The sequence below is a fragment of the Rhipicephalus microplus genome, chromosome 9 (genome assembly GCF_043290135.1).
Source record: "Rhipicephalus microplus isolate Deutch F79 chromosome 9, USDA_Rmic, whole genome shotgun sequence".
Classification (NCBI taxonomy): domain Eukaryota; kingdom Metazoa; phylum Arthropoda; class Arachnida; order Ixodida; family Ixodidae; genus Rhipicephalus; species Rhipicephalus microplus.
In genome coordinates, this window is record NC_134708.1 from 109,252,362 (window position 1) to 109,265,822 (window position 13,461).

The window sequence follows — 13,461 nt, forward strand, 5'->3', positions numbered from 1 at the left end:
CATCTACCTGTCGCGTGTTGCGACCGGTCGCCGTGTCAACCACTCGCCTCCGTGACACTCAGTCACGTGAGATTACCGAACCGCTCGGTCATGTGACATCACAGCTGCTCGGAGGCAACTGTGAGAGCCACGGAGGAAGGAAAGGTGGTGAGAGCATTGCTGTATTCGCAGGGAGCGGCCGCCAGAGGCGTCCGCTTTTGTAACGGAGGGAAAGGATAAAAGCCAAGGGTAGGGCAGCGCGTTCTCGGCTCACGTTCCAGACATAGTTTGTAAAGACGACAGCCTTTATTCATCCGTATTGCTCGTCTGCGCCCTATAGCCATGAAGCAAGACTGGCTTTGGGCCAGACAGGCATCACGCTGCAACGGTCTAATGATTATGATGCTCGACAGTTGACTCGAAGGTTGTGGTATTGAGCTCTGATCTCCATGGCTTCATTTCAATCTAGACTAAGTGCTAGGTGACCGCGTGCTTAGATATAGCTGCACGATAAAGAACATAACGATTCGCGAGTTTTCCACAACTTCTCTAAATCATGTCGTGATGTTGGGAGGCAGAAGCCCGAAGCCCAAAGGGTATTACTGGTAGGAAAAAGCGCTTTGTTCATTTCATCGCATTGTTGTCAGCTAGGTTGCTACACGCCATGCTTTCGAGCATTCCCACACTCAAGGACCGGCGGCCTCCGACCAACAACTGCCAGCAAGTGCGCTGCCTACCGTAGACCCGGATGACGACCAGCACTTCGGCCAGGTTGACGAGCAAGTAGAGCGTCCCCTTGAAGTTGATGTCCAGCATGTTGACAAGGTATGGCCCCACCTGAAAAAGTGCGCAATTTTCGTGAATGCATTGTCACTATAAGCGTTCCTAGAATGTGCCTGATCATTCTGGTTCATTACTCGGCGTTGAATTATACCACAAGAAAAAAAGAAGGCCACTCTGTAGGGCGAAATTTATAGTGAACTTCATAGAGTGGAACACGAGATTGTGATACTAGATAGTCTTCTTACAGTGAGACACAGTCTGTGATTGTAGTGCTCTAAGAAGTCGCACAAAAGGCACCTTTCTCAGCTACGGCAAAGTGAGTTAACGATACGCTTTACAAGCGAAGTATTCGGCAATAATTGCAGGTGTCATTAATTGACTAGCGCAGCAATTCACTCTATTGCATTACTTGCCTGGCTTGCGAGCGGCTGTGGCTGTGTCATTTACCATACACTGATTCCGAATGTTACGTACTGTAGATGCGTTACTCAAGTTAGACTTCGGCCTGGGAGAGATGAGGCACCGTGATTCAGCAGGAAATGTAATCGATTTAGATGCCGCCACGACGTTCCAAGAAAATTACATACTGTGGAACTTGTCAATTTACGTCCCCCATAAGCGGAGCTATTACTACAAATGGGGGTTTCCCATTAGTGGTATGGAAGTTCTCACTTACAAGAAATAAAGAATTTTAGCTTTTATCTGAAAATTTCTGCATGCTCGTGCTTCAAAAAGGGGGTCATAGCAGTGAACCACACCGATGTGGACCCTTACCTCAGAGCAGAGTGGCAAGCTGAGTGTGTAGATGAACAGGCAGAGTGCCACCTTAGCCAGCACAGTACGCTCAGCGAACGCTGGGAAATCGAAGACGAGGACCTCCATCACTACCTCCTGCATGATCACCTGCAAAGAATAGAACGATGAACAGACTGCTGGAGCGCTAACAGTATATCGGTATACCTGCAGTTACAGAATATCTGAAAATTTGTAAGGACAAGGTCCACCAAAGAACCACTGACCACGCAAAATACGAGTGTGTCATTTTCTCTCGTCGTTGCATGTGTAGTGTACACGTATCCGAAGGGGTATGGCCACTAGCGTGGATCCGGCCTTGGCGAGCTGCAGGGCACGCGTTAACCATCGCCGTGGCGAGAACACGGTACTGCTCAAGGTCGCAACACCATATTGCCTGCGCAACACCTTTGCACTCCCCATGTGATTGGTATCACGAGATTCAACCACATAGTGTGGGCGCGCACCAAAAGGTCGATTTCAAATGCTGCAGGATGGCCGGCCACAGTACAGTATTCGTGAAGAGTGGCTTCTCCGTTCTGGTGAGGCCTTTAACAAGGGAAGGGAAGTGGATGGAGGGTGACAGAGACCATGAGAGGATTGATAATGAGAGGTAATCTCTCTAGAGGTGACAACAGCATTTAAACCGGGATTCATAGCTGGTTGCGGATGAGGCGATGCCCGGGGAGTAAGCGTGTGGGCGGCGCCTTCGGGTGTCTCGTTTCCCCGAAGACCCCGTCGTGCCGTAGCCCACACGATGTTACTACAAGTCGGATAACCGGTGTACTCGCAAGCGTGCAGAATTTTTAAGGTGCGGTACGAAATATACCCTTGCCTTAAGTGCGGCAGGCGCACTGCAGTTAGTGATAATGACCGGGAAGTATGGATCTGCGGCGACCAGTTAATGGCGGTCTCCTGTGCAAATGTAATGTTTGGGGCCCGGAAAGTAATGCCTTGAACTGCAATATTTCGGTGGATGACGGCTGCCATGTACCAACCCCCTTGGTTCGGGCCGGCTGCATTCACGTAGACGACACCTGGCTTATGGCCATATGGTTGAGAGGAAGCCTCCACCCACGCAAGGCGGCGGCCATCATGAATGTCTCCAGTCATGTTGTTTGGAAAGGGTCGCGCCTAGGGTGCTAAGCGCCAAGCTTCGGTGATGTGTACCCGTTATTCCGTCTGTGTAACTAGAGATTCGCGTAAGCGGATCAAAAGGCGGCTCCTTGCAGCTGTTTTATGATGGCGCAAATAAAGATAGATGAGCTTCTCGTAGCTCTACAAACGCGTTGGTCATCCACAGACGGAGGAAACAAAAGGGCGTAGGTGCTGAAAAGTGGGCTGCATGCCTGCGGCATGAAATGCGTACGTTCACCCACTGGCTGTGGTTGCCTATGGGCATGCGCGCCTCATCTTCGAAGGAGATGGGATGACGGCTCGTATAGTTTGCACGCGTTGTTTTATCGTCCTAAAGTGACAGGTGTCACAAGGTTTGTGTTGAGACATCACAAAGCACAAAATTAGCTTTGCAGCATTTCCTTACTTCTCTATTTTTTTCACTGACATGAGGTCACATGCTTAAGAAATCAGCTGCAAGCATTACTTCGCATAGGATTGAATATTATTGAGAACTAACAGACCATGATGGCAAGGAAAGTATAGGGAATGTTGTAGAAATAATTGCAATGTAAATGTGAAAAAAACATGGATGAAAGATAACTTGCCGCGGGAAGGGACCTACTTGAGAGCACAGTTGGTAGAGAATTGGAAGTGTTATTCAAAATTTACGGATTCGGATCTTGTCGGGGGCAAGTTATCTTTCCTTTTACTTTCCGTTCTTCAAAGTTTACGCTACAATTACTTCTACTAACATTTCCTGTAGTTTTCTTGGCACAATTGTCTGTTAGATCTCATTATTATTGTCTAACCAAGAAAATGAGTCCTTAAATGTACAGTTCTTTGCTTCGTATAAGATTGCAATTTTTTGCTAGCATGTTGATCGCATCGCCCTCACAGTGAAAGGCTGACTACGCCCAACTGCGCTAGCGAGCAAGGGCCTCTTGCAGCGATCACCAGTGCGCCCATTTGTGCGCAAACCAACCGCTTTGGAAGCCTGAAAATTTTCATCAGCGCACATACCACTCTGGCGTCCTCGTGAAGCCGCGCTTCTGATTTCTTCAAATTCAGTTGCATTAGATTGCTTGGCAGATTACGCTTAAAATATAAACAAAATTTTCTTATCTACTCGCTTTTACTACCTTCGTTGTCTCTTTGTGCCTTAAGAGTGGGCGATTTTTCTTGTCGTGGCACCTTGCACAGTCTAGAACTTCTCTAATTTTCTTGTTAGGCACGCAGCTCCTGTCTCATATTTAATATTCGGCCTTCTGCATCTAACGCACATACTAGGCTTTACAGACGACAATAGACCATCGCTGACAATTTCCAAATGCCTGCCGTATAAAGATACTATATTTAGTGCTGTTGTATTTCTTTTACAACATGCGTATGCATACCTCGTATTAATTAGCATAATGCAGAATGTTGTACAGATTCCAAAGATTTTAGCGGAAGAGCTGAGCTTCATCTTTGTCATAGATCTTCAACTCTGATTTCGAACTATTTCTTTTAAAATCCATAATGGTGGCAGTGTTGGGCATTATCGAAAATACGTGTATCTTGGATACTATCTAACGTAGTCTTTGAACTCCTTGTATCTGTACCGCGATACGTAACGCAAGATGTGTGTCGGTAACTCGAATTCTAGTAAATGAAGGATTGAAAGATTGAATTATACTTGGGATTTAACGTCCTAAAACCACCAAATGATTATGAGAGACGACGTAGTAGAGGGCAACGTTTCTAGACTGGGTAAGTTGCAAAACTCCCCGCGTCAGACTACTCGTCACACGGTGCCGGGACAGCTTCCGGTTTGGTGGCGCTGGCGGCGCAACAAGCTTCCTCTAGCAGACGAAAACGCGTGGTCGTCGGGGCAAGACGCCGTGGCGGCCGTTCTGATACAGCTTTGCCAACAGTACATTATCGAGATTTGTTGTGCAGCCGCAGAAACTTCATACTGCGCAATATTTAGTGGTGCAAGACAAATACAGTATAAATATGGTTTTCTGAAATGCCCACAATCAACAATGCTTGATATATATAGCATAACATGCGAGTCTGTCGGTTATATAGTTGCTAGTTGGTGTACGTTCGCAATAGATTTTTAGAGGCGAAAAACCCAATTACAATGTCTGGCATCCTCTTTTGTGACTGTGTTTTTTGGGCTTGAAAATAAATTACAACAATGTGGCGCAATCTTGTGGCTTTTGTCTGGTTATGTAGTCAGTTTTTTTCTTTCATGTCAGTCCCATTCTTTAGCAACTTAGACCGTCAAAAAGCTACGCGTGCGGCTATTTTATCGAGCATGTCTTCCCTCTACTTCTTCCGAAGTTCCTCTAATGAAACCTGTTAACACAGCTGCAGCCAAAGCTTCGAGCAGAGACCGCACATTGGGGTATCGGTGAGCACTTCGTAGTAATTACTCACGAGTCTGCCTGCTGGCGCATTGAGACAACATGCCCTGCCATGGTGGTCTAGTGGCTAAGGTACTCGGCTGCTGACCCGCAGGTCGCGGGATCGAATCCCGTCTGCAGCGGCTGCATTTCCGATGAAGGTGGAAATATTGTAGGCCCGTGTGCTCAGATATGAGTGCACGTTGAAGAACCCCAGGTGCTCAAAATTTCCGGAGCTCTCCACTACGGCGTCTCTCATAATCATATGGTGGTTTTGGGACGTTAAACCCCACATATCATCAATTGGGACAACATGAACACACTTGCAGCTTTTCTATGTCCTCCAGAAGTTCGGCCCGTTGGGTGATGGTATTTGCATCACCAGGCGACTTGGCTAAGTGATGGTTACGGCTGCGAATGGTGACTGTCATGTCTTCTGCGACGACAACGCATTTCTCCACAAATAGCGCTCTTTTTTTCCTTTGAGCCCTAGAAACACCACAAGACGTCTTGTCTCGCCATTCTCAAGAACTTTCCGCCAGCATGCAAAATAATGTTTTCTATGTCTTGAAGCGAAATGACGCCACTGGTTGACGGCATGTCGAGACTTATTTCACTGTATTCGAGCTCAGTGCTCGAAGATAGTCTATTCTTTTTCACCGATAATATTCCGGAAAATACCCCACTCCTATCGGGCAGCTTCCGCTTCTTTGTCGCGCGCCCCACGACAAAGGTAAGCGGGCAAATTCGGAATATTCGTGGAACGCATCCTTCGACGAGGTCCCATTTTCTCTTGCGATTTGTACCTTCTTACCATATGAAGTGAGTGAAAGTCTTCAGGATGTCCTTCTCATGAAAGTGCATATCACACACACGTGAGGTGCTGAGGCAGTTTCTTATCTGCACGAGGAATAGCGTGGTCCCATACCTCTCGCTGCTCAGGTACACGTGGGCACAAAAGAGATATCGTGGTGTCTCTTATTTCCTGTAGCTACTCTACAGCCGAGAATGCAACATCCGGGCATGATGAAAACACGCAACACATACAAAGCAGAACAGGGCGCTCTGAAGCACAAAAATGTTAACGCAGAAAGAAGCCTCCAGACGCACTGCAACATGCACAGCGATGGAGGTTACGGGAGTGACACGAGCGAGCTAGGTGTTCTGTGAGCGAGCATGCAGCGAGTGAATCTGGATGCGACAGCAGCGCCATATTTGTCGCTGGCAGCGGCGGCGCCGCGCAACATCACTCAGTTTTGCAACTTACCTAGTCTAGAAACGTTGGTAGAGGGCTCCGGAAATTTCGACCACCTTGAATTCTTTAACCTGCACCCAAATCTGAGCACACAAGCCTACAGCATTTTCTTCTCTATCGAAAATGCAGCCACCGCCGCCAGAATTCGCTCCCGCGACCTGCGGGTCAGCGGCCGAGTACCTTCGCCACGAGACCACCACGGCGGGCTGATCAACTTATTTCACTTCATTTTGTGTGCTTGCAACTGCGCTAACGGGGGGAATAGCGTGTAGGTGGCAAGCGCGAAATCATATTTAGGCTGAATGCTCGGTAGTGGCATTGTACACGTACTTTCTGGAAATAAGTGGCGTGGAGCAGATATCACTTGTAGGGAAGGGTAGTGAAGGCAAGGAGAAAACCAGTCCTTTTTTTAAACGTGGAGTAGTGCCTTTTAAGGGCACAGGTTAGGGCAGGATTTGAAAAAAAGTAGCTTTATTTCTTTGCCATTCATATGAGGAGGTGTTACAGTGACTGATTTGCGATTGGTGTCCCTGACGCGTTGAAAATCACTCACGGACCTATTGGCGAATGCAGCTGAGTTGTCAATTGATCTCGTCGATTCGGCGCGCAAGCTTCGTGGTGTTCAGGGTAACGGCGGCAGCCTGGATGGTGGGTGACATTTGCGGCAGAAGGACTTCGATGATGCGACTAGCCTGCGTAATGGTCTGGACATGTGGTGGAAGTAGTTGAAGCCAGAGTGCTCACAGGAAAGAATTTTCGACATCCCTGCTGCGCGTGAGAGCGTGCATGTGGCGAAGGAGCTGCGAAGATTTGTGCTCGGCAAGTTCTGGTGTCAGAAGCTGTCGCACGTTCTGTTCATCCAATGGTGACTGGCGAAGTGTGAGTTCAGTCTTGAAGTGTTCGTAAAGGTTCGCCGACGGTAGATCGATAAGCATAAGCCGGACTTCGTTGGCGTAGTGGGCGTCCAGGTTGGCGACGACGTAATCGTAGCCGGTCCGGTCGTGTGTTATGCCTGCCAACTTGGGTGAACATTACTTCGGGCGGTTCCGACCAGAATAGTGACAGCTGGACAGTGACACAGCAGACGTCCACGTCGGCATTGACCATAATAACTGCAGCGCCTGTGTTTGCAGTGACTGCCTGAACAGAGCTTAGGGGCGTGTAACCCAAACAAGGTGCAGCGGAATCATCGGGCGAATGCGGTTCAGTGGCGACGCGCTGCTGATGAAGCACCTGTGGCTAGGCCTGCAGTTGCAGAGAAATTTGTACTTGCTCCCGCAGTGTGGAGAGGTCTTTCAAATCTGCCATAATGATGCGGTTAGTTAGGTTTCCGGGTCACCAGATATGGAATGCCACGTAGATGGAAGAACGCATCCCAACATGAAACTGAACTGTTTATTAGCGTGGTAGCAGCTGCACTGTGATCGTGCCGACTTTGTGCTTGAACGGTTAGGAAACAGCAATAATCTTCCGAGCTTGGCAGCTTGGGTTTATAGCCGCCGGTGCTGACATCAGCCTTCAATGGCACTGCTGGGGCGCTGTTCTTATCAGACGCACGTTATAGCATGCGGCCGAGTGAGGCCAGCGGCACTAGTTTGTGCGCAGTGTGTCACCTAAAATCAAACACTGATGACTGCTGCGCGATAATGAGCTATGGTCTAAAGAAAGTCATTTATCTCTGTGATGTGAGTCTTTAATGTTACGTATATGATTGTCTTTCAAAATATACGTGGACTCTTTTTGACGATCATACCCTTGCAGTAGAGTCTTCTCACCCAAAAGAGAGCCACCGCGTTTCTCGAAAGGCTGTCTCATACGGGACAACTAAGTACTCACCGTAAAGTGTACAACATACTATTTTTCTAAGGGTGTGCGTATGCGATCAACCGCTTGTAGTCCTCACCAGTACAGAGTGTGAAAGAAAAAAATCAAGAAAAAGATATGTTCTGACGGGCCACAGTGAGTCCGAAAACGACAGTACAACGTGATGCGGGAAATACGCTTTTGAAGAGGGTTATAACAAACAGAGAGCGTGTTCACCAGGTCGCAGATACCCGTGAGGAACATCAGGCTGAAGTAGAGGACGGAGAAGGACCGCTCTGGCTCCAGGAAGAGGAGCGCCTGCACCACGGACACGAAGGGCGCTTCCTCGGCTGTAAGTCATGAAGGGCAGTCGCGCCATTGAGTTAATGCGTCGTGGTAATGCAGCGTGTAAGTGTGCTTTTTATATCATGAGCAGTTAAAAAAGGACATCTTCCTGACCAACACACGTCAGAACACAATGGGTAGCCAATAATTTAGCTCAGCGGTTCTCAGCCATGGATTTATCGGGGGCCCTTTGTAGACTTGTGGAAGTGATGGGGAACCCCTTGCAGCAGAGGGGAGGCAGGGGAGTACGTAGGTAAATTAACACAACTGGAGCGTGAAACCGGTACCTTCTATAGTATCGAAAACATGAAACAAATTTGCCAAATCACTTCATTTTGGCAAGGTCTATACGTGAAGCAGTTGGGCTTTCGTAAAAAAAAAAGCGACTGACGTTTTCGTGGATCATAAAAGTGGCTTCACGGACCCCCTGGAGTCCACAGACACTCATTTGAGAACCACTGGTTTAGATAATGACGAAAAACCGAAAGCATACCCACGGTCATCACTATCTCAAAGCAGCGTCAGTTTGGTAGCAAACCAGGTGAACAAGGAACGAGTCTTCCTGTAGAGCTCACCTGTTGACCTCTTTCATTGAGGACTCGTTTAATGCGAAATTTATAGGTAAGAGCTGTCAGCCACGAATACCCCTTTGACACATTCGCGCGATAGTAACCAGACTTTCGCTGATAAACAATAATTACCTCTTGATGATTTCCTGGTTTCCTCGTATTGAAATCGCCCAACATGACAGTTCACGTGATCGAACATTTACATTATTGTGACGGTTACAGTAACTGTCTGTTAGGATACGATAGTGTCAAACATTTTACATTTAGTCGATTTTCAGCGATCAGGTATAACAATGATGCGTTAATGCACACAAAGCAAGCCGAATACACAGAATTAATTTCCACACCAAATCAGTAAGTATGCCATATGCTTACACGCATAACGATACATAGCCTTTACGCCTACATTGCCAGCTGAAGCAATCGCATCAGGTCGTGAGAGTCTTGAAGATGTAATGTATCGTTATATATCTCTACGAATAAAATAAACTCTTCAGCCACTATAGTACAAAGTTGATAAAGTCTGAAGGTGTTAGAATATCCTAACAACACCTGGAAATATTAACCACTCAACTGGAACCTTATACTGAGCGTATACGTGCACTGTCTTTGGAACCAATAAAAAAAAATACCGCAGCAACAAGAACAGCACGAAAAAGGACGATGAAGAGAGGGACACCACCAAAAAGAGTCGCTAGCTTTGGAGCCAGCCGAACAGCCACTACTGAAGAAGGGACCGAATAAGTCCCGAAACGTTGGGATAAATCATAGTTTTTAACTTTAAGAACTTTGGACTATAAGTGACTGGAGAAGTTACTTTGTTCGTATGAATGGTCACTCTGACAGACAAATATAATAATTTTTAAATCGCTATACATTCAAATACGCGTGATTCAGTCAAAACACCTATGATTCAAAAGAAGGCTGTGCTATCACTTCGACTTTTAATACACAGGCAAACTGCGAGGTCTTATCTCGGTCATGGTGGTATTTAGAAATTTCAGAGACAGTACGACAAATTGACTACTTCCCCTGAGTAATATGTACGAAAAAACTGAAAAAATAGCGTGGATATTTAAAAATCATTTCGCGCCAGCGGGAACATACACATCTGTGATTGCCAACAGGTGTGTGCTTCCCACGAAATAATTAATCGTAATCTGACTCATGGTGCAGCAGATCGTTCATGTGTTGTGAGTACTGGGCGATTTTCATTCCATAGAATAATAAATTAAACTTGTACAGCCCCTTTCGGGGCCCTCAGAATTACTACGTAATGGTGAAAGACATTACGCGTTGTCAGATGCGTGACCACAAAATCTCAGATGCCAAGGTAAAAAAAAAGGCTCGTGGTCTGTGATTCGCGGGAATCCAGCATCCGAGTGCATACGCTCACAGCATGCAGTGACAAAAAAAACAAACAATATGAATGCATAGAGAAAGCTTGCAGTGCTCACAGCTCCTATATGCTAGCGATGACGCGCACCCAGCTGTGTTTGGTTTCTCGCGATTTTATGAGACCGTTGTCTACCCTTGAAAGTTTTCCTCTTCTCTCTTCTGGAAACGAGCTTGTGGAAACAATCTCTTGTCACGAGGTTATCCGTGAAATATCAAGTACAGGAGCTCCTAAAGTAAAACGAAGCGTGCCAGCTGCGGTAACGCTGTGCAAAACTGAATGCCAGCGTGCTCCGCCAAAGGAGTGGCTCTTTATTTCTATTAGCAAATGGTGGTATACAATTGGCTGGCACATTTACTTGTAAAAATAAGGAGCCACTACACAGACGGAGCACGCTGGCATTCAGTTTTGCGTAGCTTGGCCACAGCTCGCGTGTTCCGTTTATACTTTTGAAGCTCCTGTACTCTAATCTCCGCTTGACCATCTGTCTGGTCTAGATAAGAGCAAAGAATGCGAGAGCTCGTCATCTTCTGTACTTACGCTCGAAGTAAGCGTCCAAATTGGTGTCCGTTCTCTCCGACACGAGGAAGAGGAGGAGGAAGACCATAGTGGTCGACATCAGCGTCGTCGCGAAGTTGGTCCAAGCGAGGATCGGTGCCACACTGTGAGGAATCGATCGAGCAGTGTACCATACAAGTGAGCAAAGCTGAAGCATGTTCCGTGGCCAATGCACATTTCAAGTGGTTCCTATAGTATTCGGTTAGTTTTCGTAACCTACCTGTTATTGTAGCTGTGAGAGTGGCTACGAGAGACGACACAGGTGAGCTAAGCAAGCTTTGTCTGCCCGGAAATCAAGCGCGAATAAACAGCGTGCAGCAAATAACTTTTTCTTTTTTTCCCCTTATTGTATTGATTTTCACGCGCATTTTACTACCTTATGCTGCCGACACCGAAAAGTGACAGCCTTGGCCTCATCGAAAAGTGGTTCAACGAGGCTCACGGGGAGCTAGGGATCCCCTAAGGTGCGGTATGTTTTTCACACGCAATACTCAGTGGTTTCCCACTATTTTCATCACAATTATTAAAGCGCGTTCAACACAATAAAAAGCTCAGTAAACAGCGTATCTGACAATCAAGTGGTACCACCTGGCAAACGCAGACTGGTGTTCTTTCTTAACCACAACGACCATATTTGGCGCCATAATGGTGTGTGGCGGCTATTGCACGAACTTGTAAAAAACGAATTGAAATAAATATTCAGGATGGAACGGCACGCGAACCTGATACAGCTTTCGTGACAGCGCAATATTCTACTACAGAGTGACGCTGGTGCTTCGAATTGCTTCATAAAAAGTCCCAATGAAGGCTTCATGTAGGGAAAGACGTTGTTAACATACGTAATATAGCGTAGTAGAAGAGTAAAATAACAACCAGGCGTCACAGAATGTGAGTTGTGTAGCCAGGTGCGTAGTCATGCCACTAGAGGGTCGTTCAAAGCTTCCAACTTATTACAAAGAGCTCAGCCATAATTCGGCAACAAGAGCCACAGCACCACCTAAGTCGGCTTAATAACTTGCAGGGGTGTTGCAGGTACCACACTTCCAAAAATGAAAAAAAAAATGGAAAGGATGTTTTCCTGCTTCACAAAAATTATGATTTACAGCGTGGTGGGTACTTTGAAAGTGTACTTGTAACCAACAGAGTTTAAAACGGTAGCAATGAGCTCTCAAAATGTCACTCTTAATCTTTCACTGTGACTGTGCCGCACTTTCCGGGTAGGCCACGCGTGTTTCTTTTATCGCTTCCGACATATTCTTGTTATCTTAATAACAAAGCTGCTAAGGCCTGACCACAAGTGCCGTTGCAGTGTGTCTGGCTACGTGAAGTCGCGCTATCCTTCCCCGCAAAGGGAGAGAGCGTGGTGCAAAAAAAAAAAAAACAAACGCTTGCAGGGCTGCAGGGCTGCAGTGGAGAGCGTGGTGCAAAAAAAAAAAAAAAAAAACAAACGCTTGCAGGGCTGCAGGGCTGCAGTGTGCACCCCTCATCCTCCTCTTCCTCTCTATCTACACTTCACACGGCGAGAGGATTAGCTTCTCAACCCTTCTAGCTCCACCTCACTATTGCATCAATCGTCCTCAACCTTACTTCTTAGTTTAGAACCCCTTGCTAAGCTGTACTATACAAGAATATGCCACTGTGTTCTTTTTCCTCACATTCATATCCTATACTGTACAATACTACGGAGTGAAATGCTATACTGGGAGCTCCTTACTACGTCCTAGATTCTTATGGCGCATACCTGAAAAACCTTCTGTGGTCGATAGGAGTACCTCAATCTTCAGCAGCTTTGCTGTTAAAGCACTGGGCTCATTTTGACTTATTATTGTTCACTGTGGGGTTCTGCAGAGAACGTGGCAAGAAAAAAAATACGTGTGTGTGTGGTGTGTGTGTGTGCGTGTGTGTGTGTTTGTGTGTGTGTGTGTGTGTGTGTGTGTGCGCTAGGCACTGATCGAGAGTGGCTGCTGAACGTTTTCAAAGTTCAATAGATTACCTGCTTCTTCCTTAAAAGTAGAAAAAAAAATGAGATGACTTTCGCGCGTTTGGATCATCTTAGGTGAATTCATAGCGGATGATCAAAGTTTTTAATTCTAAGAAACAAAAAAAATTAGCAGTTACTTAACTGTGAGGTTGCAACACCAGTTGGAATGACGCCGTACGGAAGTCGAGTCAAGTCTCTATACAATGCCCGTCCCATCAATATGTGCACGGCGACGATTGTTCCTCACCGATTGCATCCCTCTACCATAACCAGACAATCGCAATGAGATACCGAGCTGGTAATAAACTACCTGGAAGCTTATATGCACACACTGGATAGCAAATTTTTGAATGAAACAGTGCCGACTACAAAAATCAGGAAGAGTACATACGCACTTTCTCTCAATGTTTGTTGTCGTCCGCTCAACTAGACGTGAAGGATTCAACAAGTTGCCCAACTCACCACTGTGCTGCTTGTAGCAGATAAGCTCC

General features: G+C 46.6%; 1 protein-coding gene across 1 annotated transcript in view; it reads right to left on the reverse strand.

Moving 5' to 3' along the window:
- The window catches only part of LOC119164647 (sodium- and chloride-dependent glycine transporter 1), an 87,185-nt gene that overhangs the window by 30,902 nt on the left and 42,822 nt on the right, over window positions 1-13,461 (reverse strand). Inside the window, exons 8-11 of the mRNA XM_075874526.1 lie at window positions 10,972-11,093; window positions 8,359-8,471; window positions 1,537-1,665; window positions 717-816 (exon numbers count right to left, since the gene is read on the reverse strand). Of these exons, the coding sequence (XP_075730641.1) occupies window positions 717-816; window positions 1,537-1,665; window positions 8,359-8,471; window positions 10,972-11,093 (464 nt within the window). The remainder of the gene's footprint in view (window positions 1-716; window positions 817-1,536; window positions 1,666-8,358; window positions 8,472-10,971; window positions 11,094-13,461) is intronic.